This window comes from Lucilia cuprina, chromosome 3 (genome assembly GCF_022045245.1).
Source record: "Lucilia cuprina isolate Lc7/37 chromosome 3, ASM2204524v1, whole genome shotgun sequence".
Taxonomy (NCBI): Eukaryota; Metazoa; Arthropoda; class Insecta; order Diptera; family Calliphoridae; genus Lucilia; species Lucilia cuprina.
The window spans coordinates 31,131,137-31,151,968 of NC_060951.1; the positions used below are offsets into that span (position 1 = coordinate 31,131,137).

General features: G+C 29.2%; 3 protein-coding genes across 3 annotated transcripts; 2 read left to right on the forward strand and 1 right to left on the reverse strand.

Moving 5' to 3' along the window:
* Positions 1 to 447: 447 nt before the first annotated feature.
* On the forward strand, positions 448 to 5,591 carry LOC111680346 (vacuolar protein sorting-associated protein 18 homolog). The gene is made up of 6 exons (XM_023441982.2): positions 448 to 857; positions 913 to 1,226; positions 1,285 to 1,599; positions 1,658 to 3,056; positions 4,798 to 4,949; positions 5,012 to 5,591. The coding sequence occupies exons 1-6, from the start codon at positions 557 to 559 to the stop codon at positions 5,474 to 5,476; spliced, it is 2,946 nt and encodes a 981-aa protein (XP_023297750.2). The 5' UTR covers positions 448 to 556; the 3' UTR covers positions 5,477 to 5,591.
* Positions 5,592 to 5,914: 323 nt separating this feature from the next.
* On the reverse strand, positions 5,915 to 6,744 carry LOC111680353 (protein C19orf12 homolog). Its single transcript, XM_023441988.2, has 2 exons — positions 6,429 to 6,744; positions 5,915 to 6,292 (listed from the first exon to the last, which is right to left on the reverse strand). The coding sequence occupies exons 1-2, from the start codon at positions 6,628 to 6,630 to the stop codon at positions 6,072 to 6,074; spliced, it is 423 nt and encodes a 140-aa protein (XP_023297756.1). The 5' UTR covers positions 6,631 to 6,744; the 3' UTR covers positions 5,915 to 6,071.
* Positions 6,745 to 8,117: 1,373 nt separating this feature from the next.
* On the forward strand, positions 8,118 to 20,808 carry LOC111680347 (protein halfway). Its single transcript, XM_023441983.2, has 7 exons — positions 8,118 to 8,507; positions 17,148 to 17,809; positions 17,879 to 18,113; positions 18,358 to 18,474; positions 18,578 to 18,739; positions 20,119 to 20,226; positions 20,294 to 20,808. Exons 1-7 carry the CDS (start codon positions 8,490 to 8,492, stop codon positions 20,573 to 20,575), a joined length of 1,584 nt encoding a protein of 527 aa, XP_023297751.2. The 5' UTR covers positions 8,118 to 8,489; the 3' UTR covers positions 20,576 to 20,808.
* Positions 20,809 to 20,832: the final 24 nt, after the last annotated feature.

Below are 20,832 nucleotides of genomic sequence, written 5' to 3' on the forward strand. Positions count from 1 at the left end.
TATATCTTTTAACAGTTTTTTTATTATTAAATTCACAATATTTTTAATTTTTTTTTCACTTTTTTAAACACTATCAGCTTTCAGACTGAGTATGTAAACAAGAACAAAAAATCGCAGAGTTGATTATAAAGTATTATTATTTTTTAAACATGAACGTTAACTATTTAACGGATAAATTTTTATACTCTTTGAATCAGGAGAATATATAATAAAACAAATAGGCACTTATAAATTTACAATATTTTTATAAAAATATAATGGTTACATGTATATAAACTAATTAGTATAAAATATATGATAATTAAAATAACTACCAAATAAGCAACCGTGTTTATTATTATTGCTACATCACTAAGCAAAAGATGTCACTGTTAAATAAAAGTAGTAAATACAAAACAGCTGTTCATTAAAAATTCATCTCTCTCATTTTCTCTTTTTTTTCATTCATAAAAAATACAACAAAAGAATGACATACAAACATTAAACGAAATTTGCAAAAATTATCGAAAAATCAGTGAAAATTAAGTGTAAAATTAAAGAAAACATTTAACAAAAAATGGCTTCAAACGTTGAGGAGCCTGAGGATAAATATGATATACTCAATATACCTTTGGCAAAACCGAAATTCCTGGATCCCATACCAAATGATGAGACAGGATGCAGTAAAACAGATAATGATGAAACGCCCATTTTTAGTAAAAGGAAAATGATACTACGTATACCGCAACAATATACCGGGGAATTTATGCATTTGACAGTGTGTAAAAATTGGCTGGTTTGTTTGCTAAAGGCACCACAACCCTCTACGGAAGTAACATTATTAAGATTCTTTCTGCCCAGGGCTTTACCACCGGGAGGTAAGTAGTTTTGTTATTTAGATTTGTTACTTAATTTTTTTAATGATTTTGGTAGAAATTTCTTTGGAGAAATATTTGGCTGGCTATAAAATTGGCAAATTATTTCTGGATCCCACTGGACATCATACACTCATTAGTCTTATACCCAAATCTTCTGGCTTATCTGCTGATTTTCTTTATATTAATGGCAATGGTCCTAAAGTTAGACGTATTGAAAAGTTTAAAGATCATGAAATTACAGCGGTGGCTTTTAATAAAACCTATGGTACAGAATCTTCAACCGGACCGATTTTATTGGGCACCAGCAAGGGTTTAATATTCGAAACAGAACTTACTCTGGAGGCAGATAAACCATCATATAGGAAACAGGTAAGGGCAAAAGGACTTCTTTTTTAAATTTACTCACCCAACAATCTTGTTCTTCCAGGTTTATGATTTGGGTTTGGGACGTCCCAAATATCCAATAACTGGTTTAGAATTCAATAAAGTACCCAATAGCAATCAGTATATAGTGGTTGCAACCGCACCGGATTATATATTTACATTCCAAGAAACCTTAAGACCCGAAGAGAAATCTTTGCAACCAATTTTCAACAGTTACATCAATGGCACACAATCTCATGGCTATGAAGAGGCCAAAACCGATTTAAATTATTCAGTATTAAGATTTTATGGACCAGCCAATGAGAAATTTCCCACCAACTGGGGTTGGTTATGCGGTTCGGGTTTAAGACATGGAGAGGTACATGTTCATTATATAAATATTAAACTTAATAAATAAACAAACTTATTTCTTTTAGGTCGCTCAGAGTTTTATAACCGATGAAAAATTCCTGCAAGGCGATGATTTAATACCCCTTAACAAAGATTTAGAACAACGTCGTCATTTATCCTATGAGGACAAGCGCCTTAATGTTCCCAGATCTTTTGTTTTAACACAATATCATGCTTTACTCATGTATCACGATCATATAACCGGTATTTGTCTATTAAATCAGTCGGTTGTCTATGAGGAATACTTTCATGAACAAATGGGTAAACTATTGAATATACTAAGAGATCCTTTTACGGGTAACATTTATGTTTATACGGAGAAAATGATATTTAACTTTAAGATCGTCGATGAACATCGTAACATTTGGCAAATCTATTTAAATATGGGTCTCTATGAGATGGCCGAAATTCATGCTATCGATGATGATAGCCTTAATAAAATTTTAGAAACTAAAGCCAATAAAGCTTTTGAGGATAAAAATTATACAGAAGCTGCCCAAATTTATGCTGATACTCAGTTGGCATTTGAAGAAATTTGCTTGAAATTCATAGATTTAGAAGATAAAAGACCTATTATAACTTATGTTAAGAAAAAACTAGATAAACTACCAGCAGATGCAGACGAGCCTCTCTTAATTATGGTGGTGTGGTTAATAGATCTATATCTAACACAAATTAACTATCCGGGTCGTAGCAAAGAATTAAAGCAAGAATGGCAAGCAGAATACGATGAATTTATGCAACATTTTTCTGTCATCAAATGTGTAAGAGCCAATCGTGCTGATATACAGCAATTAATTGCACAACATGCCGATCCTCATAATCTGGCACAATTCGCCATAGCCAATGAAGATTATGAAGAAGTCATCGAACAACATATAGGAGCTGATAAATATCTAGATGCTCTGCATATATTACAAAGACAAAAGAATATCGATTTATACTACAAATACTGTCCCGTTTTAATGGAACAAATACCCAAAGAAACGGTTGAAGCGTTAATGGCTCAGGGCCGCAAGTTTCAAATAAGTAAATTAATACCCAGTTTAATTGCCATCGATAGTGATTTGCATATAGCGGAAATAACAAAATATTTGGAATATTGTATTTATAACTTGGGTGAAACTAATCAAGCGATACACAATTTCCTGCTACGTTTATATGCTGAACATCAGCCCAACAAAGTTTTGAAATATTTAGAAAATGAAGGACACGATACTACTTTGATACACTATGATATTCATTATGCTTTAAGTATTTGCATAGATTTTGGAGCAAAACCGGCGTGTGTGTTTTTATATTGTTTATTGGAACTTTGGTCAGCTGCTGTTGAAATGTCTCTGGAATTTGATTTAAAATTGGCTAAGGAAACCGCTTCAAAGGCAAAGGATGATGAGATTAAAAGAAAATTGTGGTTAAAAATCGGTAAGTTAAATTTTTATTAAAAGTAAAAACTTTCGAAAAAATTCTATTGAAATTTTCTGTAAAAAGTACAAAATTTCGAAAATTTTCTATAAAAAGTAGAAATTTTCAAAAATTTTCTATAAAAAATTTCCAAAATTTTCTATAAAAAGTAGAAAACAGTAGAAGATTTCTAAAATTTTCTATAAAAAGTAGAAAATTTCAAAAGTTTTCTATAAAAAGTAGAAAATTTCGAAAATTTTCTCTAAACAGTAGAAAATTTCTAAAATTTTCCCTAAACAGTAGAAGATTTCTAAAATTTTCTCTAAACAGTAGAATATTTCTAAATTTTTCTGCAAAAACTAATAAATTAGAAAATTTCGAAAATTTTCTATAAAAAGTAGAAAATTTCGAAAATTTTATATAAAAAGTAGAAAATTTCGAAATTTTTCTATAAAAAGTAGAAAATTTCGAAATTTTTCTATAAAAAGTAGAAAATTTCGAAATTTTTCTATAAAAAGTAGAAAATTTCGAAATTTTTCTATAAAAAAATAGAAAATTTCGAAATTTTTCTATAAAAAGTAGAAAATTTCGAAACTTTTCTATAAAAAGTGGAAAATTTCGAAATTTTTCTATAAAAAGTAGAAAATTTCGAAATTTTTCTATAAAAAGTAGAAAATTTCGAAAATTTTCTATAAAAAGTAGAAAATTTCGAAATTTTTCTATAAAAAGTAGAAAATTTCGAAATTTTTCTATAAAAAGTAGAAAATTTCGAAATTTTTCTATAAAAAGTAGAAAATTTCGAAATTTTTCTATAAAAAGTAGAAAATTTCGAAATTTTTCTATAAAAAGTAGAAAATTTCGAAATTTTTCTATAAAAAGTAGAAAATTTCGAAATTTTTCTATAAAAAGTAGAAAATTTCGAAATTTTTCTATAAAAAGTAGAAAATTTCGAAATTTTTCTACAAAAAGTAGAAAATTTCTAAAATTTTCTATAAAAAGTAGATAATTTCTAAAATTTTCTATAAAATGTAGAAAATTTCGAAAATTTTCTATAAAAAGCAGAAAATTTCGAAAATTTTCTATAAAAAGTAGAAAATTTTTTATAAAATGTGGAAAATTTTGAAAATTTTCTATAAAATATGGAATTTTTTTTAAATTTTCTATAAAATGTAAAAAATTTTCTATAAAATGTAAAAAATTTTCTATAAAATGTAAAAAATTTTCTATAAAATGTAAAAAATTTCGAAAATTTTCTTTAAAAAGTAGAAAATTTCGAAAACTTTTTATAAAAGGTAGAAATTTCGAAAACTTTCTATAAAAAGTAGAAATTTCGAAAACTTTCTATAAAAAGTAGAAATTTCGAAAACTTTCTGTAAAAAGTAGAAAATTTCGAAAAATTTCTATAAAAAGGAGAAAATTTTCTATAAAAAGTATAAAATTTCGAAAATTTTCTATAAAAAGTATAAAATTTCGAAAATTTTCTATAAAAAGTATAAAATTTCGAAAATTTTCTATAAAAAGTATAAAATTTCAAAAATTTTCTATAAAAAGTATAAAATTTCGAAAATTTTCTATAAAAAGTATAAAATTTCGAAAATTTTCTATAAAAAGTATAAAATTTCTATAAAAAGTATAAAATTTCGAAATTTTTCTATAAAAAGTATAAAATTTCGAAAATTTTCTATAAAAAGTATCAAATTTCGAAAATTTTCTATAAAAAGTATAAAATATCGAGAAAAAATAAATATACCATATTTTTTAGCTTTCCATGAAATTAAGGATAACAATGATGTGAAAAAAGCTTTGGAGCTTTTAAAAGAATGTGATCTACTCAAAATAGAAGATCTGCTGCCTTTCTTTTCTGACTTTGAAAAAATTGATGATTTTAAAGAGCCCATCTGTGAATCCCTAAAGGTAATTATATCTCTAGATTTTACTTAAAATTTCCTCTGTAGATATATTACTTACTTTTATAGGAATATAATCAAAAAATCCAAGAACTACAACATGATATGGAGGAATGTTCCAAACAGGCCGATCGTGTGCGAGAAGATCTGCAAAACATACGTAAAAGCTGTATACGCATCGATGCAAATGATGTGTGCAATAATTGTGATACATTTCTGTTGGTTAAACCATTCTTTATATTCGGTTGTAGTCATAAATTTCATGCAGATTGTTTGGAGAAATTAGTGGTTCCTCTTTTAAGTTCCGAGAAAAGTCGCAAATTGACTATGTTAAAACAGCAGTTGGAAACCATGCTAACACAATCAGCAGCCATGGGTGAGAATTCAAGCGCTACGCAAAAGAAACGTGATCAGCTAAAGGGTGACATTGAGGATATTATAGCAGCCGATTGTGTATATTGTGGTTTAATGATTGAGACCATCGATCAAGCATTTGTAGAAGATTGGGATCAGGTTAATGTGGATTGGGAGTAAAGCTGGGTGGAAAGTTTATTAAGATAAAGTCCAAAGTTACTAATACGTATAAATATTTTTATTCATATAAATACATACAAAAACACTTTAATATAAACAATTTAAAAATTCTTAACTTCTTCTTTAATCTCTCTTATTACTTAATTATTTAGGGATATGCTAGTTAAATGGAAAAGTTGTTAGTTTTGCCATGGAATTGTTTTGTTCATTTTTGTAGTCTTAAATCTAAGAGGAGGGATTTATGTTATTAATTTAATTTCTTTCTATGTTAGTAGTTTTTTTGTTTACTTAATATTATATTTAAAAATACATGGCTGCTGCAATTGGTATAATAATTAAAATTTAATGTTTTACATTTATGCGGGCAAGGAGGATATAAAAATTAACAGTTCTTTAACTAAAACTGATACAAAATTTCGAAAATTGTCTAAAGTATGCAGAAATTCTTGAAAATTTTTGTATTTCTTCATTTTACATTAAAATTGATTTTATAAATCTTTCAATATTTACAATATTTAAATAAAAACATAATATATAAACAATATTTTAAATTAAACATAGATACAAACTTTAACCCTCGAACCCATAAGCTTTATTAGTCAATAACTTGCAGACGCAGTTCGTTTGAAACAAAACTAACAACTGTTTTTAAAACAGCCTGCTGTATCGACACATTATTCATAATTAAAGGCAGCAACATAACCAAATCGGTGGGATGGACATCCTGGACAGCTTTGGTAACATGTTGAACAAGTTGTTCTTTTTGTGTATCACTCAAATCATTGATAATGACATCACCCAAAGGACGGAAAGAACCTAAAAGAAAAATTAAATGTTTATTAATAGAACAAAATTAATCATCTTTATCAATCTATCTATGGCCACGTAATCCAAAGTCCATGTGATTAGTAATTGTCATTATCTATAAAATAATTAAAAAAAATACAACTACCTTTTGTCATATTATAAGCCACAACACCTCCAGCCGCACCACCAATAGCCAGACCTGCTGGTCCCAATAAAAGACCACCAGCAAAACAGCAAGCACCACAAATAATAGCTCCTTTGCCCGATTGTTTTACAGTAACACGGACATTTTGTTCATCGGCCAAAACAGAAATGGCCTCAATTAATTCTCTACCATCTATAGGCATTTTGTTTATATAATTTTTAATTATTTAAAAGCAGTTTTAATGTTGATAAACATTTTTTTTACAAAATTTATGCGCAAATTACGAAATTTCTTACTTTTTTACTAAAAATATCTTTTGTTTTGAAATTTACATTGAAAACGGGAAATAGAGTTTTCATACATAATCAAAAAGTTAAGGTGTTTTTCAAATAACATTTTAGGAATTGTAATTTTTATGTAATATTATATATTATAAATTTTTTAAAATACTGTAATTACGTGAATTCAATAATTTCCTATGATATTTAAAGAAATTTTTAAGAAAATATAAATTTTTTGTCCTTTTATGAAGTCAACAAATTTTTCCCCTAAAATTGTTCAATAAAAATGTTATGATATGGCCACTCTAAAAGAAAATGACAACAGCTGTTGTCAGTAATGCTTATATATAAAACTAAATAAACGCTTAAATATCGTGCAAATTGAAAGAAACAAATTATATGATAATTTTGTAACGAAAAGTTTGTTTAAATAAAACTTATTTGAACAAACAAGAAGAGTTAGAAGAACAAAAGAGTTAGAGTATAAGAGTCATAAATATGACAGTATCGCAGATTATTTTGTTTTGTACGTTTATAACTTTTTCTGGCCTTTATTTTCTAAATTGACTTTTATTCTACAACATAAACGATTTACCAAAGTGTTTCGTTCCCACGACAGTCGGTTCTTCGTAGGGTTCTATAGTTGAAACGAAAAGTCGACTTTTTGACTTTTTACATTTTTTGAAAAGTCGACTTTTCGATTTTTTGCATTTAGTTAAAAGTCGATTTTTCGACTTTTTTCATTTAATTAAAAGTCGATTTTTCGACTTTTTCCGACATTTCCCGACTTTTTTCGACTTTTCGACTTTTATTTACAAAGTCGACTTTTCGACTTTTTTCATAGACGATAGTCGAGTTATCGACTCTTTTGGAACAAAATAATCGACTTCGACTTTTCGACTTTTTTCGACAAAAAGTATTTCTTCGCACTGGAACGACTTGGAGTTCAACGAACAACGACCAAGGTTTTTCAGCCTTGCTACACCGACTTTACACGTGCCGCTGCTACAACAACAACAAACAAAGTGTTTTCACTTGAGTTTGAAATGTACACGTTTTAAATATAACGGTTTATTAATAATTAAAAATTAATAAGGATCATAAAATATGGCAACTCATTAAACAACTGTTGCTGTTTTATGTGATGTGTCCAGAAACCAGCACTGACAATCACTTTTACACTTAAAACCTATACATTTTTCAGCATTCAGTTAGCATTTATTATAGAGAAATCTTAGCATTAAATTATATAAATAATACATTTAATTATTATTTTTCATTTGAGCAATTAATATATAACTTTAAGTCGCTGCCATGAAATTTTAACGGCGTTTATATCTTTGAGTAGAACAACTCTGATATTTACTTATTTTGCTTAGAAAATACTCTCAGTTGTTTTTTGACATTTCTCGTCTTCGGTTGAGGATATTTTTCTTTTTGTTAGTTCCGTTTTATATTCTTCTTTTTTAAATAAGTTTATTTTTAGTTCAAAAAACATTATTGTTATTAAATATATTCAGCTTGTTATTTTTACAACAAATACAAGCTATAAATGTAAAAAAAAGAGAAACAACAAGTGGTGGTCGTTGGCTCGTGTGTTTACGTGCCTTTACATATGAGCCGTGTAAATAAAGTGCAATAAATTAAGAAAATTTTAATAATTTTTTAAACAACGACAGCAAAATAATAAAAAAAATGAGTGCAATTAAATAAAAATAAAATATTTTTAAAATATTTTGCATTTTTTCCCCTTCAAAAGATCTCAATAACAAAACAGAAAATGTATCTTTATCTGAAAGTAAGTTTTATATTATTTTTTTTTAAAGATCTAATAAATAACAAAGAATTATATTATATGGTTTCTTTGTGAAGAAATATTCATAAACACATGTTTACATTAAAAAATCACTATAATCATTATAGTATAATGAAGTACGTTTATATAAATGTTTATTTATCTCATTCGGTTAAGTTGTTGGCGCATTGATTGTGTGGTTAATTTTAATTCCTTGCGATTCTATTTTTAACTTCAATGTAGATTTTGTTGTTATTATTCTATATATCACTATAGTTGTATTTGGGTATTATGCGTTTCTGCTGATGTTTGTAACGAAATAAGGGATCAATAACCATATTTTTAGGTTGCAATTTTGATAACCGTAAACTTTTTTTATGGTCCTCACTATAGACCAATTTATCGTCTTGACTATAGTCCGTCTAAAGTCTTGATCATTAACCAGTCTATATTCATGATATGAAACCAGTCTATAATGTTATCAATAGACCAGTTTTAACTATTTACTATACTTCCCTATAGTCTTAATCATAGGCCATTTTCAATGGTTGAAATCGGTCCATTATTTCACCTATCCCCCATACAACCGTACCTCCCGATTTGAACTTTTTATGCCATAATTACATCAAATATTCTGCTATCTCTCTAAAAATTGGCACAAATAAGTTTTATATAAGTATAAATGACACTGCAGATTATCGTAAGGATCGGCCCTTATTTGACCCTAAACCCCATACAAACCCCCCTTCAAAAAATGTCTTAAACGTCTAAAATTGACTTGTAACCATTTGTATCGCAATGAAACTCAACAAAACTAACTGTTATTTAGAAATATATCCTTTTCTCAAATTTTCCGAGGATCGGCCCATATTTGATCCATATAAAGCCTCATTTAGAAAATTTAGTTTTTTTTATCAATAAATTGCTTAAATATTTTGGAATTATGGTAATTTTCAACATAAAAGTTTCTTTATAAAATATAAACATTTTATAAAAAGTTAAAATTTTAAAAATATACTCAAAAATACCCGACTATACTTTCTACTTGTTTACAATAGATCTGTCTATAGTTTTAATCATAATAGGCCTGTCTATCGTTTTAATCATAGACCTGTCCATTGTGTGGATCCCAGATCTATATAGGTATAATCTTGACAATATAGGTATTTCAATAGTTCTGTCAATCTTAGCTATAGACTTGTCTATTGTTTTGAAAACATAACGAATCTTCTGATGTTAAGTGTTATGTGGTCGGTCATGTCCGATAATAATTTCTTGCCTTTTTCTTTTGCTATTTGTTTTGCTTTGTGGGTTTATCTTTATTTTTATGTGTACATTTTTGTTTTTAATTTTTATTATTGCTTATTTTTTATATTTTTTTTTTTAAAAATTTAATTAACTTGGTTACTTTTTGAATTTTTTGGCTAATAATTTAAAAATTTTTATAAAATATTTTAATTTAAAACATTCTCCATATATAAAAAAACACTTTTTTTGTAAAACACTTGGGTCTTGGGTTTGGAAAAATGACTTTGATCATTACTCCAAAGGAAAACTGCTTAATATTATATCGAAAAGCGGTTTCTGACATTATTTATTCCCTTAATAACTAGATTCTATCAAAAAGAAGCTCCGGTCTTAAACTTCTTGCTGTCAAATTTCAAATTTATATTGAACAGAATTTTACCTATCTACTCCTACTCAACCACGAGTTTTTATATTAACTATCTATTTTTAGAATATTTATTATTTTACAATCACATTTTTAACAATTTCAAACATTTTATTGTTGTATTGATTATTGTAAACAGAGTTTTTTATTGAAGTTAAAAATATTTGATATACAAAATATTACAATACAAAACAAGACTATTTGATCATTATAACAAACATAAGTTTTGTTTAAACAAGTACAATACAATTATTAAAACATAACTTCAACACTTCCCCTTGTTTAAATAATTATTTTATGTTTAAACGGTCACATAAGAATTTTAAACGAATTTTTGATAACGGCTTTGTCAACATATCGGCTGCTTGCTCTTCTGTTGACACTTGCTGCACCGATAAATAGCCTTCAGTAACCATCTCTCTAATAAAGAAGTGTTTTATAGCTATGTGTTTCGTACGCTTATGAAACTCAGGGTTTTGAGCCAAACGAATTGCTGCCGTATTGTCGATTTGAATGTAGGGTACTTGACTATAATTGATAACTTCTTTAAAAAGTCTTGACAACCAAACTAGTTCCTTTGCAGCTTCGTTAGCAGCAACTATCTCAGCTTCGGTAGTAGATGTTGATACCATTGCCTGCCTTTGACTTAACCATGATATGGCACACCTGCATACGTCACCACAACACCAGATGTTGACCGACCAGTAGTAATACATCCGCCAAAATCAGCATCACTGAAGCATTCTAGTGATTTAGGTCCTTTTTTATTATAAATAATACCAACGTCTAAGGTTCCCGCAATGTATCTAAAAACACGCTTCACACGTTGCACATCTTCTTTGGTTGGATTCTCTAAAGACCTTGACAAATAACCAACACTATATGCCAGGTCTGGCCTAGTTCCCAACATTAGGTACATCAAAGCACCAACTGCTTGTCTGTATGGAAATTCAATATTCTCTTTATCTTTAACATTTGCAAAAGAAACTTTCTCCATTGGCGTAGAAACAGGACGACATTCAGAAAAGTTGAATTTACTTAATATTTTCTTGGCATATGCTTTTTGATGTATCTTAATATATTCTTCCTTCTTTTCTATCTCTAATCCAAGAAAATATGAAGCGTCCTTGTTAACAATTTTGAATTCTTTTTTCATTTCCGTCAAAAAATCATTTAATTCATTTATATTAGAAGCTGCTATTAAACCATCATCTACGTATAATGCAAGTATTATTTTATTTCCATTCTTCTCCCTTACGTACAAACAGGTGTCAGCTGAACTATTTTTAAATCCATGTTGTTTAATGTAATTTCCAATTCGTTTATTCCAGCACCTTGGAGCTTGCTTTAGTCCATATAAGCTTCTCTTTAAGTTGCATACTCGGTTCGTTCATCATTAAATCCTTCTGGCTGCTTCATATAAATGTTTTCTTCTAACTCACCATATAGGAATGCTGTAGACACATCAAATTGTGCTAAGTGTAAACCCTCGGTTGCGGCAATACTTAAAATTGAACGAATAGTGGACATCCTTGCCACCGGACTAAATGTTTGATCGTAATCCACACCCTTCTTTTGGTTAAATCCTTTTATCACTAACCTGGCTTTGTACTTATCAATTGTTCCGTCTGGATTTGTTTTGATTTTGTACACCCATTTTCCAGGAAGAGCTTTGTGACCATTTGGTAACTCTGTTAGTTCCCAAGTCTGATTTTCTTTAAGCGAATTCATTTCGGCAATCATGGCTTTTCTCCAATTCTCTTTTTGATCGCTTTCAATAGCTTCTTTGTATGTACTAGGAGTTTGGATTTTGTTTACATATTCGACGGAAGTAAGTACAATATCATGATTTATATTATCAATGATAACTGTACGATTTCGTAACCGCTTCGTGTTGGGTTCATCATCATCGGAATATTCTTCTCTTTCTCGTAGACGCTTACTGCTTCGCGGTTCGGCATCTTGCACCGCATATTCACTACTACTTTCCATACTTAAGGATTCATCTTCTGTTTGCTCACTTATGGTTTCATTTTCTGTTTGTTCACTTATGGTTTCATTTTCTGTTTGCGCTTCGGCTTCTTGCTGCGCATCCTCAAAACCTTCGAAATCTTCGCAATCACTTTCACTATCGTATAATTCTTCTTCGTTATTTTCTTTTATATTTATAGTTATAGATTTATCATTATTTTTATTAATTGTTTTATCATTATTCTTGTTATTTGTTTCGGTTTTTTGTTCATCTTTATTCACATATTTGCTGCAATCTGTAACGTTTTCTAAGAATTTGACATCTCTCGATAGTTCAACAGTGTTTTTATTTTCAATGTATACTCGATATCTTTCATTTCCATCATAACCAACAAGAAATCCTTTAATTGCTTTCTTATCTAATTTCTTACGTTTCTGACTTGGTATATGAATGAAACATGATGATCCGATAATTCTGAGGTGATTAATTCTAGGTTTCTGTCCATGCCAAAGTTCAAATGGACTAACATCTTTTACAGAACTCTTTCCTGTTCGATTAAGGATATAAATAGCTGACTTTACAAATTCAGCCCACAGACTATCAGGAAAACTCAATATCCTTGTTTGAAAATTTAAATGTTCGCGCCATCTCTACAATTGTCCTATTTTCTCTCTCGGCTTTACCATTCTGTTGAGGGGTGTATGGAGCAGTTAACTTATGATTAATGCCATTAAGTTTCAAAATATTCTTTATATCATTACTGATAAATTCTCCACCATTATCACTGAGAATTGTTTTAATAGTGTGGCCTTGATTTTTCGCATTAGCTAGCATTTCTAATAGGGTATCCTTCACATCTGATTTATTTCTTATAACATATCCATACCTGTACTTTGTATAGTCATCTTTATAAATCACCATGTATCGATATCCTTTAATGAAGGAGGGAGGGACCACAGACATCAGTAGAAATAAGTTCACCAGGAGTTGTTGCTGTCTCACATCTTCCAAATGGTAACCTGCACAATTTGCCATATACACACGATTCACACACTTCTTTATTATATTTAACTTTAACACCAAATTCTTTTTGTATTTTATTCATTACATGTTTGCTTATTTTGGTGTCCCCATCTTTCGTGGTATAATTGTAAGATTGAACTTTTATCATCGGCCATGTTCACTTCACTTACTGTTAATGGAACAATACTGGTTTTGTACAGCGATCCGCCTATTTCTCCGTTTTTCCAATTAAAACTACTTCATTATTTACTTTAAAATAACATTTTTGCGGAAACGATTTAAATTCACTTGTTGAATTTTTATCATGTGCTGCCAAAACCGAAAATAGGTTTCTTGTAATTCCCGGAACATACCAAACATCTTCCAATTTAATCTTGATTTCTTTATTATTGTTAATTTTAGATAAAAACTCTACAGTACCTTTACCAACAGCATTAAGGATTTCTTTACCAGCAGCTTGAATAGAGTGTGGTTCCTTGAATCTTTCATATTCAATGAAAAATTCCGATGAATTTGTCACATGTTTTGTTGCACCATTATCTACCACCAATCCACTTTAGAAGTCACTGTATTTACTTCATCTGATATAGTTTGAAGTGCCACGTTGGAATCTTCAACATTTTCTTTTTGGGCTTACTTGGTTTTCCATCTGCAATCCATTTGCGACAAACTTTTATCCAATGTCCTTTCTTTTTGCAATAGTGACATATAACCTCTTTCTTATTAAGTACTTTAAATTCTTTTTACGATTGAAGTCTTTTCTTTGGTTTACCATCAAAGCTTCTTCATTGTCACCCTCAGTTTCACTCTTCAGATTTCTTTCGAATAGGCATAACTGCATTATTAATTCATCTAGTGTCTTGTCACCATCTCGGGTAAGCATCATCCAACTGGATTTAAACATATCAAATGAACTGGGTAAAACATACAAAATTTTGCACACTAACAATAAATCGGGCAACGCATTTTCATTTTTTAATTTCGACCGTTATTTATTTCGTTAAACAAATTCTTTAATTTTGAAATATGTGTTGTACATCTTCTTTTATTATTCCATTGAAAAGAAAAAAGTTCAGTACACATCTTAAATAATTGGTCTTTCGATGTTGCCTCATATTGTTGTTTCAAAGCTTCCCACATTTCAAAAGCAGATTCCTTATCCATCACTTTTTGATAAATTTCATCGCTTATTGTGCTTGTGATGATGCTTTTTGCATAGCAATTGGCCTTTCTAACAACTCACATTGTTTTTTTGTGTTCTCTTAGTTGAACATCTGTTATCTGACCTTCAAGAGCTGTGGCTTAACGAGCTTATTCTCAACCACATCTAGTGCACCCTCATAAAATTCAAAAAAGATCTCTCTAACTTTCTCTTCCATATTGGCCAGTTGATCTCACCAGACAGTTGCTTGATGTTTTTGCAGAATTCCATTTCTTAAATCTTTCTTGATCTTGACTATTCTTGAGTCTTGACTTTTCTTGAATCTTGAATTATCTTCAATCTTGAATTATCTTGAGTTCTTGAATAACTTTTTTTTTTTTTTTTTTTTTTTTTTTTTAAATTATTCTCACACAATTATTTTCTTCAAAAAAAATTTCTTTCAATTTTTTTTTTTTTTTTTTTATTTAAATTTCTAAGATTTCTGGGCACATAACCTATTGTAAACAGAGTTTTTTATTGAAGTTAAAAATATTTGATATACAAAATATTACAATACAAAACAAGACTATTTGATCATTATAACAAACATAAGTTTTGTTTAAACAAGTACAATACAATTATTAAAACATAACTTCAACATTGATGTATTAATATTTGTTGCTTTTATTAGTAACTTTCTGGGCTGTTAATTAATGATTTAATTATCACCAAGTTGTGATATTTAAATGTTTTTTTTTTTTTGTATTTAAACTTTGTATTTTGTTAAATACTTTAAACACCTACAATAAAAGTCTGAATAAATGAATTGTGTTTAAAAAGTAATCACAAAAATAAAAGAGAAATAGTAACATGATATGTATTGTTTTTTTAGGTGTGATATTACATTAGAAAAGATTTATTTGTTTTTTGCTAGACGCATTGTAATTATAAAAAATATACAAAAGAAATGATATATAGTCTATAATATAAAATGGTTTATAGACTATAAAAAAAAATGTCTTCCAGACTATAGAATGGTCTATAGTCAAGACTATAGAATGGTCTATAGTCAAGACTATAGAATGGTCTATAGTCAAGACTGTAGTCAAGACTATAGAATGGTCTATAGTCAAGACTGTAGTCAAGACTATAGAATGGTCTATAGTCAAGACTATAGAATGGTCTATAGTCAAGACTATAGAATGGTCTATAGTCAAGACTATAGAATGGTCTATAGTCAAGACTATAGAATGGTCTGTAGTCAAGACTATAGAATGATCTATAGTCAAGACTATAGAATGGTCTATAATCAAGACTATAGAATGGTCTATAGTCAAGACTATAGAGTGGTCTATAGTCAATACTATAGAATGGTCTATAGTCAAGACTATAGAATGGTCTAGTCAAGACTATAGAATGGTCTATAGTCAAGACTATAGAATGGTCTATAGTCAAGACTATAGGATGGTCTATAGTCAATACTATAGAATGGTCTATAGACAATACTATAGAATGGTCTATAGTCAAGACTATAGAATGGTCTATAATCAAGACAATAGAATGGTCTATAGTCAAGATTATAGAATGGTCTATAGTCAAGACTATAGTATGGACTATAGAACGGTCTATAATCAAGACTATAGAATGGTCTATAATCAAGACTATAGAATGGTCTATAGTCAAGACTATAGAATGGTCTATAGTGAAGACTATAGAGTGGTCTATAGTCAATACTATAGAATGGTCTATAGTCAAGACTATAGAACGGTTTATAGTATGGACTATATAATGGTCTATAGTCCAGACCATAGAATGGTCTATAATCCAGACTATAGAATGGTCTATAGTCCAGACTATAGAATGGTCTATAGTCAAGATTATAGAATGGTCTATAGTCAAGACTATAGTATGGACTATAGAACGGTCTATAATCAAGACTATAGAATGGTCTATAGTCAAGACTATAGAATGATGTATAATCAAGACTATAGAATGGTCTATAGTCAAGACTATAGAATGGTCTATAGTGAAGACTATAGAGTGGTCTGATTTATAGACTAAACTTTAAAATGGATTATTGCCTATAAACTGGTTCATAGATCCGACTATGAACTGTTCTACATAAATTAACATATGTATAGTTTAGACTGTAGACAAATATATTTGTCCATTTAGCTCTTAAGAAACACTTCAAATCTTGTTGTTTGAAAACTTTTTTCTATTTGTGTTAAACAAATTTTTAAATCTGCAAAGTAATGATGGTATTTTTGAAATTTTAACACTTTTTTTGAGAGCAACAGAGAAATTTATAAAATTTAAAATTCAAATTCATTCAAAATCAATTTTCGTTAAATAAAAATATAGCAAAAATTTTATTATTTACTTTATAATAAGCTAACAAATAAAATTAAAATACAAAAGCTGGTCTTAAAGCACAATATAGCATAATACCACAATTAAGAACAATATTTTGTTTTTCATTTTAATAAATAAATAAACAAATAAAAACTCACAAAAATGATAACAATAAGATAAATTAATTATTAAACCTAACAAACGGGTAAATGTGTTTGTTGCCTTTATCTATGGTTATAGACACTCCTTAGAATAAAAATGTCATATTATAAATATGTTAACATACCCTTCTACTAACTACTGCTGTACTCAGCTGCACCGACTTTTATTAATTTACACCGCAAGTCAATATTTGTTTAAGCAAATAATATTTAAATATCTATACACTAAACGTAGGACGAATATACGTATTTAATAACAATTGACGTTTTACTTTTGTTGTCAATGACTGTAAGTTTTTATTACTTTTTATCTTTACAGTATTATACCCTTATAGCCCTAATCATTTACAGTGGAGCTTCTGTTAGGGGCAGGCCAGAAGAGGAAAGTCCTGCCCTACAAGAGCCACAAATTTTACTACCCAGTATAAGCAGCTCTGGCGGTTTAGCAACAAGTGGAAATGGCAATGCTTTAGCTACAACAGAACCCAATAAATCTCTGGTCACAACACAAGTTGAAACGGCACCTGACTATTGTTTCCAAATGGAAGAGAATTTGTGCCTTAATTTCTATAATAACACCAATACCAATAATACCTGTCAGTGTCGTCAACATCCCAATTCAAATGCCACACACAATAATTGGTATTGTTGTAATATCACTCAATTATCAATGATAAGCACTTGTCCCAATACCGCAAATTGGACTAATTTACATATTTATAATGCCACCATGACAGAAATTGATTTATCATCACCCATCTTTCAGACACTACAATCATTGGCCATAACGGATGGCAATATTAAACGTATAGTGAAAACATTTTCACGCATGTCGAAAGTAAAATGCCTTAATTTATCCAATAATAATCTATTAAATATCTCTATAACACCGATTTTTGTGAAATTTTTAAATCTCTCCAAAAATAATCTAACACAAATACCCAAATTGGGTCCAAATCAAAATATAACCATGGATATAAGGTAATATAATTAAAAAGTTATGCATTGGAATATTTTTTATAATATTTCTTATTGTCTTTTTCCATTTAGAGATAACAAACGCATGCTGTGCAATAATTTGGTAGAAACCATATTTCGTGGTTCATTTAAATTTGTGGCTCCCAACAGTTCGTTTTGTTTAATGGATTCAACATTTAATTGGTTTAATACAACGGATTATATTGCTATAAGTCAAATTGATATAATTAAACGTTTCTATACAGACTGTCCGGTTATACCAGGCAAAGGAAATTGCACATGTGCTCCTGAACATATGTTGTCAGCGGTAGGTAATCCATAAAATATTATTGAGAAACATAGAAAAAATAAAATTTATGTTATCAGTAGGAGTTTGTTTTTTGTGGGGATTTGCCAAGTACATAATTAATAGATTTAGAATTTTTGATATACCCCTTCACCGCCACTTCTTTTTCTATTCATATTAAATTACAATTTTCAAATTTTATAGAGTCTATAGTCCTAGATCCTTTACAAATTTCGACAAATATTTATACTTTCTCTTCTTACAGGGTGATCCTTCCAAAAACAAAATATTTTGTCGTGTTGACTGCTCCAACTTGGGTTTAACTGAATTACCGCCCAAATTACCAGAGAATACATTTCAGCTTAATATTACAAACAATAATGTAAGCTTTTATATTGTGTAACTATTTTATATGGTTAAACTCAACTTACACTAATTCTTGTTGTATAAAAAATACATTAATTTATATATGTATTTCTTTACAGATCACTGTAATTGGTGAACATTTCCATAATAATCCCACCTATCAGAGCATTGTAAAATTATTGGCCGATAACAATCATATTGAGTCAATGCACGACTTGGAGGGCACGAAATTTATGGATCATTTTCAGCGTTTGTACTTGCGTAATAATAATATTAAAAGGGTAAGTTTGAGAATTAAATATTCATATTCTAGTTCTAGTTCAGTTCTAGTTCAATTCTACTTCAGTTCTAGTTCAGTTCTATTTCCATTCTAGTTCAGCTCTAGTTCAGTTCTAGATCAGTTCTAGTTCAGTTCTAGTTCAGTTCTAGTTCAGTTCTAGTTCAGTTCTAGTTCAGTTCTAGTTCAGTTCTAGTTCAGTTCTAGTTCAGTTCTAGTTCAGTTCTAGTTCAGTTCTAGTTCAGTTCTAGTTCAGTTCTAGTTCAGTTCTAGTTCAGTTCTAGTTCAGTTCTAGTTCAGTTCTAGTTCAGTTCTAGTTTGGTTCTAGTTTAGTTCTAGTTCAGTTCTAGTTCAGTTCTAGTTCAGTTCTAGTTCATTTCTAGTTCACTTCTAGTTCAGAATTAGTTCTGTTCTAGTTCTGTTCTAGTTATGTTCTAGTTATGTTCTAGTTCAGTACTAGTTATGTTCTAGTTATGTACTAGTTCAGTTCTACCTCAGCTCTAGTTCATTTTTAATTCTATTCTAATACAGTTCTTGTTAAGTTCTAGTTCAGTTCTAGTTCATTTCTAATTCAGTTTAAGTTCAGTTCTTGTTAAGTTCTAGTTCATTTCTAATTCAGTTTTAGTTCAGTTCTTGTTAAGTTCTAGTTCAGTTCTACTTCAGTTCTTGTTAAATTCTAGTTCACTTCTAGTTCATTTCTAATTCAGTTCTAGTTCAGTTCTTGTTAAGTTCTAGTTCAGTTCTAGTTCATTTCTAATTCAGTTCTAGTTCAATTCTAGCTCAGTTCTAGTTCATTTTCAATTCTGTTCTAGTTCAGTTCTTGTTAAGTTCTAGTTCAGTTCTAATTCAGTTCTAGTTCAGTTCTAGTTCCTTTCTAGAACAGATCTAGTTCAGTTCTACTTTAGTTCTAGTTCAGTTCTAGTTCTAGATCAGATCTAGATCAGTTCTAGTTTAGTTCTAGGTCTGTTCTAGTTCAGTTCTAGTTTTAGATCAGATCTAGTTCAGTTCTAGTTAAGTTCTAGTTCCCTTCTAGTTCAGTTTTTGTTCAGATCTAGTTCAGTTCCAGTTCAGTTCAAGTTCAGTTTTAGTTTAGTTTAGTTCTAGTTCAGTTCTAATTCAGTTCTAGTTCAGTTATAGTTCAGTTTTAATTCAGTTCTAGTTTAATTCCATTTTAGTTCCAGTTTATTTCTAGTTGAGTTCTACTTCAGTTTCAGTTTTCGTTCAGATCTAGTTGAGTAATAGTTCTGGTAAAGTTGTCGATGATTTCTCGGTTAGTTCTAGTTTAGTTTTTTTCAGTTCGTGTTAAGCTCTTATTCTGTTCTATTTCTGTTTTAGTTCTTTTCTAGTTCAATTCAAGATAACCAATGAATTTTTTCTTTTCAGCTTCCTGAATATCTATTAACCAATGTTTTGGATAGTATAGTAGGACGACAGATATTCTTGGGTGGCAATAAATTAATTTGTGATTGTAACTCGGCTAAAGTTTTAAAGGTATTTTCTTAACAAATGTTAATATTAAACAATATTTTAATTTAAGATATATCTTTGATCTTTACAGCTTTGGCTACTGCAGCGCAGTAAAGATATACCCGACTATGTGGAAATACAATGCCGTAACATACCTCAGCGTATAATGGAATTACAAGAGATTAAAGTATGTCAATCACCTCACGATTGGACCGATTACGTATATTACTTAATAGCTACCGAAGTTATTTTATTGATAGCCCTAATAACTAAAGTATCCTATGATTATTGGGTATTCAAAACAGCCGGCTATTTGCCTTGGCCAGCTAGTAAAATGCCAAAATTACCTTGTGATTGGCTTTGTGAGTCATAATTTCTAGTATTTAAGTTTTTTTTTGTAGTATTAAGTAAAAAACAAAAACTGTGTGTATAAATTTAAGCTTAATGTGTAGATAGATGTTTTGAAAGCTTTTTTTGTATTACAAATTTTAAAAATTATTTATGTTTAATGGAATCAAAGTGCCTAAAAAGTCAAGATTATTATAATCTTAAAAACATATCAAACAAGTGCAATTATATATAAATGTTTATGAAAAATTAGAAAAGGAAAACAAATTTTATTGTATTTTT

What these genes read in the sequence shown, in the direction of transcription:
- LOC111680347 (XM_023441983.2), top strand. An exon ending in TTAATATTACAAACAATAAT is followed by an intron (nt 18,475 to 18,577) that starts GTAAGCTTTTAT and finishes ATTTCTTTACAG; the next exon opens with ATCACTGTAATTGGTGAACA. An exon ending in ACTCGGCTAAAGTTTTAAAG is followed by an intron (nt 20,227 to 20,293) that starts GTATTTTCTTAA and finishes TGATCTTTACAG; the next exon opens with CTTTGGCTACTGCAGCGCAG.
- LOC111680353 (XM_023441988.2), bottom strand. Translation starts at nt 6,630, where the DNA reads ATGCCTATAGATGGTAGAGAATTAATTGAGGCCATTTCTGTTTTGGCC. An exon ending in GGCTTATAATATGACAAAAG is followed by an intron (nt 6,293 to 6,428) that starts GTAGTTGTATTT and finishes TTTTTCTTTTAG; the next exon opens with GTTCTTTCCGTCCTTTGGGT.
- LOC111680346 (XM_023441982.2), top strand. Translation starts at nt 557, where the DNA reads ATGGCTTCAAACGTTGAGGAGCCTGAGGATAAATATGATATACTCAAT. An exon ending in CAGGGCTTTACCACCGGGAG is followed by an intron (nt 858 to 912) that starts GTAAGTAGTTTT and finishes TGATTTTGGTAG; the next exon opens with AAATTTCTTTGGAGAAATAT. An exon ending in CCATCTGTGAATCCCTAAAG is followed by an intron (nt 4,950 to 5,011) that starts GTAATTATATCT and finishes TTACTTTTATAG; the next exon opens with GAATATAATCAAAAAATCCA.